The following is a 16,044-nucleotide window of genomic DNA, read 5'->3' on the forward strand; positions in this document are numbered from 1 at the left end:
GGGGGAGAGGGGGGGGGGGGGGGGGGGGGAGGGGGGGGAGGGGAGGGGGGAGAGGGGGAGGGGGGAGGGGGGAGAGGGGGGGGGAGAGGGGGGAGGGGGAGGGGGGGGAGAGGGGGGGAGGGGGAGGAGGGGGAGGGGGGGGAGGAGGGAGAGGGGGGGGAGGAGGGAGGGGGGGGGAGGGGGGGAGAGGGAGGGGGGAGGAGGGGGGAGGAGGGGGAGGGGGGAGAGGGGGGAGGGGGAGGGGGGGAGGGGGGGAGGGAGAGAGAGGGGAGAGAGGGGGAAGAGGGGAGAGAGGGGGAGGGAGGGAGAGGAGGGGAGAGGGAGGTGGGGAGGAGGGAGAGGGGGAGGAGGGAGAGGGGGGAGGAGGGAGAGAGGGGGAGGAGGGAGAGGGGAGAGAGGGGGAGGGAGGGGGAGGGGGAGGGGGAGAGGAGGGGGAGGGGGAGAGGAGGGGGATGGGGGGAGAGGAGGGGGATGGGAGGGAGGGGGGAGGGGAGGGAGAGGAGGGGGAGGGGAGGGGGGGGGAGGGGAGGGGAGAGAGGAGGGGGGAGGCAGGGGAGGGAGGGAGGGGGAGAGGGGGAGAGAGGGAGGGAGGGAGAGGAGGGGGAGAGGAGGGGAGAGGGAGGGAGAGGAGTGGGGGAGGGGAGAGGAGGGGAGGGGGGAGGGGAGGGGAGAGAGGAGGGGGAGGGGAGAGAGGAAGGGGGAGGGAGAGGCAGGGGAGGGAGGGAGGGGGAGAGGGGGAGAGATGGAAGAGGGAGGGGGAGAGAGGGGAAGAGGGAGGGGGAGAGGGGAGGGGAAGAGGGGGGAGGGGGAGAGGGGGGGGAAGAGGTGGGGGAGGGGAAGAGGGGGGAAGAGGTGGGGGGGAGGGGAAGAGTGGGGAGGGGCTGGGGAGGGGAAGGGGGATGTGGGGAGGGGGAGAGTGGGAAGGGGGGAAGGGGGAAGGGGAGGGAGGAGGGAGGGAAGGGGGAGAGGAGAGGTGGTGGGGGAGGGTTGGGTAGGAGGGAGGGGGGTGGTGGGGGGAGAGGAGAGGGGGGGAGAGGAGAGGAGGGGGGAGGGGAGGGGGCGTAGGGGGAGTGGGAGGGGGATGGGAGGGGCGAGAGGGTGTGGATGAGGTGAGGGTGATGGAGGTGAGGGAGAGGATGGGAGAGGATGAGGATGAGGGAGGGATAGGGTGAGGGAGGGAGAGGGTGAGGATGAGAGGGTGAGGGAGGGAGAGGGATAGGGTGAGGGAGGGTGGGAGAGAGGGTGAGGGTAGGAGAGGGTGAGGGTGGGAGACGGTGAGGGGATAGGGTGAGAATGAGGGGAGAGGATGGAAGGACGGAGGGAGGGAAGAGGGGGAAGGGAAGGAAGATGGGGAAAGGAGAGGAGGAGGGAGGGTGTGGATGAGGGTGAAGAGGGAGGATGAGGGGTAGGAAGGAGAACAGGAAGGGGGTGAGGAATGGGGGGAGAAGAGGGGGAATGGGAGGGTGAAGAGGAGGAGAAGGGGAGGAGAGAGAGGGTGAGGAAGGGAGAGAGTGGAACAGAGGGGAGGGAGAGAGGGGAGGATCAGGAGGGAGTTCGTACCAGAGTGGAGTGGAGAGGAGTGGGTATGGAGGGATAATCAGGAGTGATGGGGAGGGGGGAGGAAGTACCTGTGGGAGTTGTGGGTGAATCGGGGAAAAGCGGAAGAGGAGGGGACATAACTAGTATGCGAGGGAGAAAAGGGGGGTGAAAATTGGTGAACTGTTGGGGAGATCAGGTGAGGGGCAAGTGGATGAGAGGTGGGAGTGGTGGAAGGAGGTGTAGAATGGGTCAAGGGGAGAGAAAATCAAAGGGCAAGGGGCAAGCAGGGGAGGTGAAGAGTTGCAGATGAGGCAGTAACTGTTATAGTGGCTAAGGTATTAGCTATAGATAAATAATTTGGAGCTAAAGTAATATATTACATAGGATTACATATCACACAGAGCAAGGAAACAGACCATTCAGCCCCAACCAGTCAAGCCAGTGGTTATGCTCCACTTGTGCTTCATCTCATCTTTAGTCATCTAAGTCTACATCATAACCCTCTATCTCCTTCTTACTCATATGCTTGTCCAGCCTCCCCTTAAAATTACAATGGTACTGAGTTCCACATTCTCACTAAAAAAAACAGAAAATGCTGGAAACTCTCTGCGGGTCCAGCAGCATCTGTGGAAAGAGGAACAGTGTCAACGTTTCAGGTCCAAAACAAAACCAGAAAATTCTGGGGTGATTCAGTAGGTCAGGCAGCATCTGTGGAAAGAGAAAAAGAGTCAACATTTCATGCCAAGAAACAAATACTGCCTGACCTGCTGAGTGTTTCCAACATTTTATGTTTCTGTTTCAGATTGCAATTTTAAAAAATTTCATCCATTTTCTCACTATTCTTTGGTGAAAACAAGTTTCTTTTGAATTCCCTGTTGGATTCTTGGTGACCATCTTGTATTGATGGCTTCAAGTAATGCTCCTCTCCACATGTGGAAACGTTTTCTTTACAACCACTCTGTCAAAACAGTTCATAACAAAGTACTCTTCAGACTTCTTAAGAAACAAAGACCCCAGTCTTTTTATCCTTTCCTGAGATGCATCTGCTTTAGTTACTTATGTCTTTGTAAATCTCTGCACCCCCTCCTTTGTCTCTGTATCCTCTTCTATAACATGGGGAGTGGAATGATAAATTTGATTTAAAGAGCTTGATACATGCTTAGCATTTATAGAGAGATACAGAACGGAAACAGGCCTTTGGCCCAACAAATCTACGCCAGCCATCAAGCATCTATTTACACTAATCCTACATTAATCCCATTCTCCCTAAATTCTATCAACTTCCCAGTTTCTACCATTCACCTACCCATTAGTGGCAATTTATGTGGCCACTTAACCTACCGACCTGCACATCTTTGGGATGTGGGAAGAAACCGGAGCACCCAGAGGAAACCTCACATGGTCACAGGGAGAACATGCAAACTCCACACAGACAGCACCCGAGTTCAAGATTGAACCCAGGTCTCTGGCGCTGAGGCAGCAGCTCGACTTCTTAAATCTTACCCTCTAAAAATACATGTTTGTCTTTTTGATTTCCTTGCCAATCTGTGGCTCAACTTTGGGAAATAATAGCAGGGCATTTAAAGATCATAGCACAATCAAGCAGAATCCACTGGGTTTTATGAAAGGTAAGTTGTACTTACTAAATTTATAAGACTTCTTTAAGGATATTCCCAGCAGAGCAGATAAAGAGGAACCAGTGGATATACAGTAGCACGTTTTGATTTTAGGAGAGGATTCACCATGGTGCCACATAAAAGATTCCTGGATAAGGTAATAGCTCGTATAGTTGGGAGTTATATATTGACATGGATTTATCCTACAAAAAATGGAGATTCAAGGTTAGTGGATAATTATCAGGTTGGCACACTGTAACTAGGGGATGCCACAAAGAAGAGTGCTGGGGCTTCAAAACTATTTACAAACTACAATGACTCACATGAAGCGACTGAGTGTATTGTAGCCAAGTTTTCTGGTGATTTAGAGGAAGAAGACACAAAGATTTTATAATGGGAAATAGATAAGCAAGTGGATAAAAGTTTGGCAGATGGAGTATACTGTCTGGAAAAGTAAGGTTATCCACTTTGACAGGAAGAATAGAAAGACAGAATACGGTTTAATAGGAGACTATAGAATACTGTGGTCCCCCTATAAATGAGACACAGAAAAGTAGCCTGTAGGTAGAGCAATCAATTAGGGATGACCTTTATTGCAAAAGGGATTGAATGTAAACATAACAAATCTGAGCATTGATGAGCCCATTCCTGGAGTACTGTGTATAGTTTTGGTCTTACTTAAGGAGGAGTGTTCATACATTGGGGGCAGTTCAGGGAAGGTTTGCAAGTTTCATTCCTGGAAAGACAGGAGTTGCCTTATCAGGATAGTTTGAAGAGTTAAGGCCTAGGTTCATTGGAGTTTAGAAGACTGAGAATCTCATTGAAGATTCTGAGGGAATTCTATAAGATCAACGCTGAGAGGGTTTTTCCTCATGAGGGGATCTTGATCTAGGGGGTCTTGTTTCAGTAGAAGTTGTTGCTCATTTAAGATAGAAATGAGGAGGAATTTCTTCTTTCAGAAGGTTGTAAGTCTTTGAAATTCTCTACACTAAAAAGCTAAGGAGATTAAATTATTCAGGGTTTGATAGATTTTTGTTCTGCAGGGAAATCAAAAGTTATGTGGAATGGGCAGAAAGATGGAGCTGAAATCAAGAACAGATCATATTGAATGGTGGAGCAGATCTGAGGGGCAATCTGGCCTAGTCCTGCTCCTATTTCTCATGTTCTTATGTATTTCTGCTCCTAACAGGAACATTTAAAATTAACAAGGTAGCGGAATGGATTTCTCCTTTTCTGTTAACCAACTGCAAGCTTTGTCAAACCTACTGACACCGGCAGAACAAGAGGAAGAAGACCTGGAAGAACAGGTAATTTTCAATAGTACCAGAAATTTAGGTTAATAGATAGAGTATCAGGGGTTCATATCTTTTTCTTTTAGACTTTGAACTTTGTTTCCACCTTTCAAAAGATAGGTGTTTGTCAAACTTTATATTTACATTATAGGATTCAAAACCAGGAGCTAATAGTTTACAATGACCTCCAATCTCACTGAAATTTGTATAAATCATTTGAAATATCAAATTGTCACCCCTTATTTTTTGTTAATTCAAAACTCCTCAATGCATAACTTAAAACTGAGAACCATTGGGGATTGCCATTCAGTCCGACAACCCTTTGAATTAGGTCTAACATTTTGTCTCACTGGACCCCTCAATTTACCAAGAAATACAAATATGAGACTTGCATTATGTAACACCTTCATATATAATGAATAACACCTGCAGACCATCTTGATTCAATCCTTTCTGAAAAGAAAATCTCTGATCATATTGGAACACCTACCCAGACTCCATAGTCAGGATCAGAATGAAGCTTGAAACCACAATTTTAAGATACTTAAATTTTCTTTCCTGCAACATATTCATTAATACTATTGATTCACAATTCAAATAATTCCCTAAGACTTCAGTTCAGATCTCCTAACTACCACTTAGGCTAGTTTCCATGTCTCGCTGTATCGGTTGTCCTAGAAAGTGGAGTATGACTATAATGTGATCCCAAGGTTTTGGCAGTGTTTGTAGACCTTCTACCTACATTCTCAGCAATTCCTTCCAGATTCCACCATTCGCCCATACAACTCGGGGTAATTTACAGTGCTAAATAACCTGCCAACCCAGGCATCTTTGGGATATGGGAGGAAACTGGAGCACCTGGGAGAAACCCAAGCAATCACATGTAGAATCACATGGAAACAGGCCCTCTGACCTTTCGGCCCAACCATCAACCACCTATTTACACTAATCCCATTCTCCCTAAATTCTATCAATTTCCCAGCTTTTACTACTCACTTGCACATTATAGGTAATTTACAGACCAATTAACCTACTGACCTTGGGATGTGGGAAGAAACTTGTGCACCCAGAGGAAACCCACGTGGTCACAGGGGAACATGCAAACTCCACACAGGCAGCACCCGAGGTCAGGAATGAACCCAGATCTCTGGAGCTGCAAGACAGCAGCTCTATTAGCTGTGCCACTGCGCTGCCCATTACAAGATATCTGAGTGGAGTCTCACCAAATGACCAAGAAAAGGACCAGAAATCAGCGGGCTTCACCAAGAGTCCATTGGCAGCAGAAGGTGCAGATACAAACAGTGAAAAGTAGAGGCTGCAGATTGAGCTCTTTGTTAATCTTAGTTGTTTGAAGAGCTGAGGTCAAATCATGAGTGGGGGAAATGGGAAGAGACTGCACATTAAGAAGAGAAGAATGGGGGAGAAGCTATACCTTCAGCAGATGGGGGGTAAGTGGGGAAAGTCTGTGCCTTCAGGAGAGTGGGGTGGGAGAAAGTCTGCACGTTCCTCAATGGGGAGAAAGTTTACAGCTTCCGAGGAGAGCAAAGGTGTCAGGAGAGTGCGTCAGCACTAGGGGAACAGAGAGTATCAGCACCTTCAGGGGTGAGAGTCAGCACATAGATAAGGAGAGAAATGAGGTTTGGCAAATAGAGTGTAGGGAGTTAGGTAGAAAGTTGAAAAGCAGGACATCTAGCATAGTAATCTCAGGATTACTCCCTATGCCACAAGGTAGTAAGTTTAGGAATAGAAAGACAGAACAGCTAATTGCATGGCTGAGGAGCTGGTGCAGGGAGCAGGGCTTCAGATATTTGGGTAATTGGAGTCTCTTCTGGGGCAGGGATGACAGGTTGCACCTTACCTGGAGGGGGGAACCAATGTCCTGTCAGGGAGGTTTGCCAGTGCTACTCAGCAGTTTTAAACCAATGACACAAGGGGGTGGGACTCAAATGACAGTGTAATAGGAGGGGAGAGAGAAGGATATATAGTAAATGGAGCAGACAAGTCTAGTAGGCAGAGCAGACAGACAGGAGAGGAAGGGCTACAGGCTCAACTGCATTTACTTTATTGCAAGGAGCCTTGCAGGACGGACAGATGGCTGAGTGCATGGATCAGACATGGGATTATGATATTGTGGCAATCAGAAACGTGGTTGAGGGAAGGGCAGGAATGGCAGCACTAATTTCCTGGGTATAGTATGTTCAGGTGTGACAGAGGTGTTCCAAAAGCTGAGGAGGTGTTGCACTGCTGATCATGGAGGTATTATTGGCAGTACTCGGGGAAGATATCCTGTAGGATCGGTAAATGAAGCTTTGAATTTAGAAATAAAACAGGAGTGATCACTATGATGGGATTATACTATAGGCCTCCAAACAGTCAGTGGAATTTCAAAGAACAAATATTTAGACAAATAGTAGTAGGATGTAAAAGCAGTAGGGTTTTAGTTGGGTGATTCTAACTTTCCCAATACTGAATGGGATTACCTTAGTGAAAGGGGCCTGGGTAGGGTGGAATTTGTTAGATGCATCCAGGAAGGGTTTTTAAAACATTATATAAGAGTCCTGCTAGGGTGGGAGCTGTACGACCTTATATCAGAGAATGAGGATAGCAAGTGGTGGAAGTGTTTGTGGAGGAACCCTTCGAAAACAGTGACAATTCACTCAAATTTAAGGTATTCGTGGAAAAGGATAAGATTGGAGCTAGAGTTAAGGTCTTAAATTTGGGGAAGGCCGACTTCAATAGTGTAAGACAGGACCTGGCAAAAGTAGATTGGGAGCAGCTGCTGGAAGGAAAAACAAAATCCAATAAAGCAAAATAGTGAGAGTTCAGAGTCAGCATGTCCCTGTAAGGGTAAGAGTCAAAGGTGGTGATTGGTATTGGTTTATTATTGTCACTTGTACAGAGCTACAGTGAAAAGCTTGTCTTACAAACCGATGGTACAGGTCAATTCATTACACAGTGCAGTTACATTGAGTTAGTACAGAGTGCATTGATGTAGTACAGGTAAAAACAATAACAGTACAGAGTAAAGTGTCACAGCTACAGAGAAAGTGCAGTGCAATAAGGTGCAAGGTCACAACAAGATAGATCGTGAGGTCATAGTCCATCTCATTGTATAGGGGAACCGTTCAATAGTCTTATCATAGTGGGGTAGAAGCTGTCCTTAAGTCTGGTGGTACGTGCCCTCAGGCTCCTGTATCTTCTACCTGATGGGAGAGGAGAGAAGAGAGAATGTCCCGGGTGGTGGGGTCTTTGATTATGCTGGCTGCTTCACCAAGGCAGTGAGAGGTAAAGACAGAGTCCAAGGAGGGGAGGCTGGTGTCCGTGATGCACTGGGCTGTGTCCACAACTCTGCAGCTTCTTGCGGTCTTGGGCAGAGCAGTTGCCGTACCAAGCCGTGATACATCCAGATAGGATGCTTTCTATGGTGCATCAGTAAAAGTTGGTGAGAGTTAAAGGGGACAAACCAAATTTCTTTAGCCTCCTGAGGAAGTAGAGGTGCTGGCGAGCTTTCTTGGCCATGGCATCTTGGTTAACAAAGGAATTTGAGGGTTTCATCAGGAAAAAGAAGGAAACATATGTCAGGTATGGGAAATTGTTATCAGGTGAGTCCTTTGAGGTTTATAGAGGATGTAAGAAAGATAGCAGGAGGGCAAAAAGGGAACATGAAAAGGACCTGGCCAACAGAATTAAAAGGAATACCAAATCCTTTTATAAACATAGTAGAAGCAAGAGGGTAACTAGGGAAAGTGTAGGACCCCTCAGGGACCAAAAGGGAGATTCTTGTGTGGATCCAGGGGATCGTGTGGTGTCCTGAATGAATACTTTGCATCAGTATTCACCAGGGAGAAGGATGGGGAGATGCATAGTTGGGGAGACGTATGCTGATATTCTAGAAATGTGTGTATCGAGAAAGAGGAATTGTTGGAGACATTGATGCATATTCAGGTGGACAATTCCCAAGGCCTAATGAAATCTATCCCAGGAGATTATGAAAAGCAAGGGAGGAGGTTGCTGAAGCTTTGACAGAGATTTTTGCATCATCTTTAGCTACGGGTGAGGTACCAAAATCCTGATGGGTAGCTCATGTTGTTCCCATATTCAAGAAGGGCAGTATGGATAAGCCAGGAAACTACAGGCCAGTAAGCCTTATATCAGAAATAAGGAAACCATTGAAAAATGTTCTTAATGATAGGATTTATAATCACTTGAAAAGGCAGGGACTGATTAGGGAGAGTCAGCATTCTTTTGTGCATGGGAAATCCTGACTCTCACATCTGACTGAGTTTTTTGAGGAGGTAACTAAGAAAGTTGATGAAGTCGGAGCAGTAGATGTGGTGTACATGGATGTTAGCAAAGCTGTTGACAAGGTCCCACGTGGTAGGCTGGTCCAGAAAGTTGGAGCACCTGGGGTCCAAGGTGTTTTGGCAAACTGGATCCAAAATTGCCTTGGTGATAGGAGGCAGAGAGTAGTGGTGGAGGATTGTTTTTCTGACTGGAAGTCTATAACCAGTGGTGTACTACAGGGATTGGTGCTGGGACCTTTGCTATTTGTCATTTATATAAATGACTTGGACAAGACTGTCTGTGGTCTGATAAGTAAGTTTGCTGATAACAAAGATCGGTGGAATTGTAAATAGCGAAGATGGTTGTTTAAGGATAAAATGAGACATAGATCAGTTGGAAAAATGGGCGGAGCAATGGCAGATGGAATTTAATCTAGACAAGTATGAGATGATGCATTTTGGGTTGTCTAATATTGACTGGACATATACAGTAAATGGCAGGGACCTTAGGAGCATTGATGTACAGAGGGACCTTGGAGGAAAAATTCATTAGCTCCATGAAAATAGCGACACAGGTGGATAGGGCAGTGAAGGTTCCTTGCCTTCCTATGCAGGGTTATCGAATATAAGAACTGGGATGCCATGTTGCAGCTGTACATAATATTGGTCAGGCTGCACTTGGAGTATTGGCTATAGTTCTGGTCACACACGAGGAAGGATGTGGTTACACTGGAAAGAGTGCAGAAGAGATACACCTGGAAGCAACCTGGAATGGAGGGCTTTAATTTTAAGGAGAGATTGGATAGGCTGGGTTGTTTTCACTGGAGTGAGAGGGCTGAGGCATGACCTTATAGAGATTTATAAAGTTATGAAGGACATAGAGTGGGTAGATTGTCACCGTCTTTTTCCAATGGTAAGGGAGTCTAAAATTAAAGGACATAGGTTTAAAGTGAGAAGTGAAAGATATAAAGGAGATCTGAGGGGCAAGTTGGTTTATAGAACAAACTGCCAGAGGTGGTAGAGGCAGGTCCAGTCACAATGTTTAAAAAGCATTTTGACAGGTACATGGGGAGGAAAGGAACAGAGGGATATGGGCCAAATACAGGAAAATGGGATTAGCATAGATAGGCATCTCGGTTGGCATGCACGAGTTGGGCCGAAGGGCTGTTTCCGTGCTGTACAACTATATTACTATGACCTTCAGTGGAGGAGGGGGTGTCAGCACCTTCAAGGGGAGGAGGGAGAGTCAGCACCTTCAGGGGAAGAGGGAGTCAGCACCTTCAGGGAGGAGGAAGATTTATCACCAACCTTCAGGAGTGTAGGTTATGTCACTACCTTCCACTGAGATGGGTGGATCACCACTTTCAGGGAAGTGATGATGATTATCTTTTCCAGGATTTGAAAGGAGTAAAGCTCCCCACATCTGACAAATGAGTAGGTGATTTTACTTGCTTGCCCACCTTGCTAGCAGAGAAATAGAGCAGTAATGGGATGCAGTGCAGGGAGTGCATATTGGAAAATGGTATATATAGTAAAAAAGAGGAATAACTATGACATGTATTTGCATTTCTTGGTGCCATGTTGAAAGAACTCAGCAAATGAGCCAGTTATTTACTTTAGATAATGACTGTTGTATGTTTTCTGGTTTCAGCCTGAAGGAGGAGCCATTGTCCTTCAGCCTGGCCAGATTGGACCACCAAAGCGATCAAATCCCACAGGTAAAGAATCCAATTGACATCAGTAAACAAGTTTGGTTTACATTGGCTGGTTAGCCTTGTTTCTATGTGGTGACCATGTGCCAATGGGGAAAGTGAAGTATTAGAACCTGTTAGCCTCTGTGCCCTTGTTCTTGTTGAATTAGGAGCATTACTTTTCTGTTATCAGATAGTGGGTGCAAAGTTCTACTATTCTTTTCCATTGCTACCTTTCTTTCTTTTTTCAATCTTTTTTATTAGTTTTCAAATTAATACAGATTAATACATCAATGTTTATACATTGTAATACAAAGAGATCAGGAGAACAATAATGACATGGATAATCATAAAGAACAATAAAGTATAAAAAGAATCTGTAGATCCAACGATCTATTAGTGTATGAATATAATATAAAAGAAAAAGATTTATTATAAAATATAAAAGAAAGAAAAAAATCCCCAAAACAATAAGAAAAATTATAAACAATATATCAAACCAAACTAAGCTAAAGAAAAAAAATGCAAAACAAAACAGAAAAAAAAACTGGACTAAAATTTCTCAATAGAAACAGAGCAATATTATGTCGTCAACTCCATTCCTCTAAATTGAAAGGTTATTATAAGGGGATCTATATCGTGTGAAAATATTGAATAAATGGACTCCAAGCTTCCTCAAATTTAAGCAAAGGATCAACAGTACCACTCCTAATTTTTTCCAAGTTTAAACATGATATAGTTTAAGAGAACCATTGAAAAGTAGTAGGGGATATTGGATCCTTCCATTTAAGCAAAATGGATTGTTTGACCATTAATGTAACAAAGGCAATCATATGGTTAGCGGAGGCAGATAGATGACCAGATTCTATCCTTGGTAAACCAAAAATTGCAGTGGTAGGATGAGCTACCTTTCTCTTTCCAGTCTTGTTTTAGTCTCTGTCCTATTTTTCTCTCCTCATTATTTTTTCTCCTATCCTGTAAATATCAAGGTACTAAATGAGTAGCTGTAACAAAGTACACAGCATTAGAAATAGGAGCAGAAGTTGGCTCCTTAAATCTGATTTGCCATCAGTAAGGTCATGGTTAAGATCTTTGATCTCAGCTCTCCTTCCTGCCTGATCCCTGTAATCTTTGATGTCCAATAATCTGCTTCAGTTGAATATACTTGGTGACCCAGCATCTTCATCTCTGTCATTACAAATTCAAAAGATTCCCAACACTCTGAGAGAAGAAATTCTCCCTCATCTCAATTTTAAGTGGTAACCCTTATCCTTACTAATTCTACCAGAAGAAACAGCCTCTCCCCATCAAGCCCCCACATAATCATGTTTCAACAAGATCACCTCTCCTTATTCTAATCTCCAGAAAGCACACTCCCATTTTATTTAATCTTTTCTCATAACCATTAGTAATCAGTCCATTGAATCTTCACTCAACATCTCCAAGACAAGAATATCCTTCTTAAATATGCTGACCTAAATTGGATGCAGTACTCAAGATGTCTCATTAAAACCCTGTACATTTTGTAGCAAGACCTCCTTACTCTTGCATTAATTCTCACTTGCAGTAAAGGCTAACATTTCATTTGCCTTCTAACTTGCTGTATCTACTTGCTAACGTTCTTGTTTGAGGATCCCCAGATCTCTCTGAACACGAACCAATGTAGCAGCAAGGGAAGGTGTACTGTAGGCTGGAGGTATTTGGGATGGGATAAAAGTAAAGATAATGTGCTTAAAATGGTTGCCATTTCTCAAAGTAGAAATATCACCCACTTCAGGTGGAATACATCCTTAGGTTACAAAGGGAGGTAAGACCGGAAACTACAGAAACTCTGGCTGCAAACCTCCACATCCCATGGGCATGACAGAAGTGTCAGTGAACCGGAGGACTACAAATGGCATACCCACATTCAAAAACAGAAACGAATAAGCTCTACAATTACAAGCCAATCAGTCGAATGTCAGTGTGACAACAATAATCCAAGACAAATTTATTGCATACAAGTCCTCCCCAGTTTACGAATGCCCGACTTATAGAGAGCCTGTGCATATAAGCAAGCATTTGGGAGACCAGCAGGATGGATTTGCCGGCTGCTGCAGGTATCTTCTGTCGTGTGGGAACTCGACTTGTGGCTGCTTTTCTGACTTGCAAACTGTTTGGAGGTCACAGTAACAGAACCCTGTTGTAAGCTGGGGTGGATCTATATAGGCGAATAAATGAATGCATAATGTATTTTACTAATTTGATCAAGTTTTTTGGTAAATAACCAGAGAAGGTTAAGGAGGATAATATGGTTGGAGTTATGTATACAAAAGCACTGTTAGCAAAAACACTTATTAGCAAAATTAAGCTCGTGGGGTTTTAAAGGAATGTGCTTTACCAATTAGCTAAGGAATGGAAAGAAGAGATTAGTGGTGCACTTTTTTTTCCAGACTGAAGCCAAGTAAACAACAATGTTCCCAGAGGATCCGTGCTGGGACCACTGCTCTTTTTGATTCATACTAGAGAAATGGACAGATACAGAGTGTTTAATTTCAAACTCTCCAGGTGATAAAGAATTCAAAACTTACTGCAAAAACTCAATGCCATAACTAATAAGAAGGCAGCAGCAAACTTGGCCAGGTGCACAGAGAATGAAATTTTAATGAGAAGTATGAAGTGATGAATTTTGGTAGGAAAAGTGAAGAAATAAACCAAATCAATTTAACATTTGTCATAGAGAAAATGTTGGAAGTTATTATTAAAGATGTTATAGGAGGGGCATTAACTTTTTGCAGTTTATAAAGACACCAAAAGTATGGTTGCTAAATTTGCTGATGGCAAATTTCTCCTTATGAAGAGGACATAAGGAGGCTACATATGGATATGGATAGATTAAGTGAGCAGGCAAAGATCTGGCAAATGCAGTGCAATGTAGGAGGCATCCTGATGCATGATTCATGAAAGGCTAGGATGCAGATACTGCAAATCGTTAAGAAAGCTAACAGAATGTTATTTATTATTGCAATGGGATCAAATAGAAACGTATGGTTTATGTGTCAGTTATGTAAGACATTGATGAGATCACATCTGAAGTATTGCACACAGCATTGGTCTGCTTATTTAAGGAACGATGTTAATGTGTTGGAAGCAGTCAGAGAAGATGTATGAAAATGGCCAGTTTATTGTATAAAGAAAGGCTGAACAGGCTGGGCTTGTATCTGCTGGAGTTCAGAAGAGTGAGAAGGGAATTGAGTGAAACTGGTTGGTGTTGACAGGGTGGACATAGAGAAGATATTTCCCGATGTGGGAGAATCTAGAACTAGGGATCTCCGTTTGAAAATAAGCTTCTTCTGTCTCAGAGGGCTGCGAGTTTTTGGAACTCTCTTCATCAAAGGGATCTGGAAATGGTGTCTTTGTATATTTTTAAGGCAGAGGTAGATAGATATTTGATAAGCAGTCAGATTAATCATGATCTTATTAAATGGGAGAGGAGGCTTAAGGCTTGCCCTGCTTCTAATTCCTACATTTGTACATTTCTATATCATCTTAAAGAGGATTCAGGAACAGGAAATCTGGAATTACAAATACCTTTAGTGACAGGACAACATAAGATGGGTGCTTACAAAATACTATAATGCAAAAACAAGGTTGTTATCATCTAGCTTTATAAACCACTGTCTTAGCCATGGCCAGAGGCTTCTCCAAGCCTTTACATTTTAGAAAGGGTCTAGGGGATTGTGGAGGGTGGAGAAAAGCTTTACTATTTACCAAGGATAAGAATCATCATTCGTATGGCGGGACCAGAGAAACTGAGGATATTGTACTCAGAGCAGAAAAAGGTTAGAAAATGTGATCAAAGTGTTCAAAATCATAAATAGTTTTCTCAGAGTAAACAAAGAAAGTAGTTCCGACAGCTGAAGGTTCAGTTTTCAAAAGGCACAGACTTAAGGTAATTGGCAAAGGAACTGGAATCCTCATGGAAAAAAAACATGTTTTTACACTGGGGGTTCTTGTAATTAGGAGTGCGGTATGCTGCATATTCAGACTTAGGCAAGGAAACATTCTGGTGATTGCTACCTTCTGCCCGCTCTCAGTTGACGAACAGGGCTCTAACCTTTTGGACTAGTTTCCCATGTGGGACCTTTTCATCGGCCTTACTAAACCCTTGGGATACAAGGCAAGCTAACGAATTGGATCCAAAATTGCCTTAGTAATAGGAGGCAGAGGGTAATGCTGGAGGGATGTTGTTGTGACTAGAAGCCTGAAACCAGTAGCGTACACAGAGGTTGGTCCTGGAATACTTACTGTTTGTTATGTCGTTTAATGATTTGGATATGAATGTAGGAGCTATGATAAGTGAGTTCACAGATGACATGAAAATTGTTGATATTGTTGATAGTGAGGATAGTTTTATACGAGAGGATGCTATTGATCAGTTGGTAAGATGGACAGAGCAATGGGCACAAGATATAACAGCAATGTGATTATGGTACAACTTTATAAAACATTGATTAGGCCACAGCTGGAATATTGTGTATAATTCAAGTTGCCACAATATAAAAAGGACATGATTGCATGGGAGATGGTGCAGACAAAATTCACCTGGATGTTACCTGGGATGGACAACTTCAGTTATGAGGAGAAAGTGGGCAGACTGGATTTGTTTTCCTCGGAGAGAAGAAGGCTGAGAAGGGAGCTGATAGAGGTATACAAAACTATGAGGGACATAGATAGGATAGATAATAATAGGAAACTTTTCCCCATGGCAGAGGTTTCTATGAACTGGAGGGCATAGGTTTAGGGTAAGAAGTAAGAGTTTTAGAGGGCTCTGAGGAAGAACATTTGCATGAAAGGGGTTGATGGAGGGGATGATGGAGGCAGGTGATAGACTCTAAATAGGTATCAGCATAACTTTTGTGTACGTGTTCTGCAGGAGGTCCTGAGCAGCCTTCTGTATAACAGTACTCTCAGTACCTAGACAAGCACGAATTGCCAAGGCATAGAAGGCTATGGACCAAGTGCTGGTAAATGGAGTTAGAGTGCATAGATCATAGTACATGGAATAGTACAGCACAGGAAATTTGGCCCACCAAATCTGCACTGACCATGATGCCAATCTAACTAGTCCTATCTGCCAGCACATGGTCCATATCCCTCTATTCCCTGCCTGTTCATGCATCATTCTAAATGCCTCTTAAACGTTACTATCGTATCTGCTACTACCATCCCTCTCCCCCCCCCCCCCAGTAGTGCGTTCTAAGCAACTACCGCTCTCTATGTAAAATAAAAACTTGCCTCACAAATCTCCTTTAAACTTTCCCCCTCTCACCTTAAACCAGTGTCCTCTAGTACTTGAGGTTTCCACCATGGGAAAAAGGCTCTATCTACCCTATCTATCTTCTGGAGGAATTCAGTGGGTTGAACAGAAGATTGTTTGTTGTTCCAGATTCCAGCAACTGCAGTCCCTTGTGTCTCCACATCTGGGTGAACCTCTCCTGAACCCTCTCCGAAGCCTTCTCATCCTTCCTGTAATGTGGTGACCAGAACTGCACACGGTGCTCCATATGTGGTCTAATTAAAGTTTTATACAGCTGCAACACAACTTTCAGACTTTTATACTCAATGCCCTGACCGATGAAGG

At 44.1% G+C, this 16,044-nt stretch overlaps 2 protein-coding genes across 7 annotated transcripts in view; one reads left to right on the plus strand and one right to left on the minus strand.

The window, feature by feature from the left end:
- Positions 1-3,302, minus strand: part of nup62l (nucleoporin 62 like) — a 38,651-nt gene extending 35,349 nt beyond the window's left edge. For both annotated transcript variants that reach the window (XM_052021734.1, XM_052021733.1), the window contains exon 1: positions 3,183-3,302. In XM_052021734.1, coding sequence (XP_051877694.1) covers positions 3,183-3,294 — 112 coding nt within the window. In that variant the 5' untranslated portion in view covers positions 3,295-3,302. The remainder of the gene's footprint in view (positions 1-3,182) is intronic.
- The window catches only part of dnaaf6 (dynein axonemal assembly factor 6), a 56,356-nt gene continuing 42,012 nt past the window's right edge, over positions 1,701-16,044 (plus strand). For 3 of the 5 annotated variants that reach the window (XM_052021736.1, XM_052021741.1, XM_052021740.1), the window contains exons 1-3: positions 1,701-3,167; positions 4,345-4,462; positions 10,382-10,448. In XM_052021736.1, coding sequence (XP_051877696.1) covers positions 4,373-4,462; positions 10,382-10,448 — 157 coding nt within the window. In that variant the 5' untranslated portion in view covers positions 1,701-3,167; positions 4,345-4,372. Of the gene's footprint in view, positions 3,168-3,224; positions 3,313-4,344; positions 4,463-10,381; positions 10,449-16,044 lie in introns of those variants that run through there. The other 2 variants (XM_052021737.1, XM_052021739.1) reach the window with 2 other exon arrangements.

This window comes from Pristis pectinata, chromosome 8, assembly GCF_009764475.1.
Source record: "Pristis pectinata isolate sPriPec2 chromosome 8, sPriPec2.1.pri, whole genome shotgun sequence".
In the NCBI taxonomy this organism is placed as follows: domain Eukaryota; kingdom Metazoa; phylum Chordata; class Chondrichthyes; order Rhinopristiformes; family Pristidae; genus Pristis; species Pristis pectinata.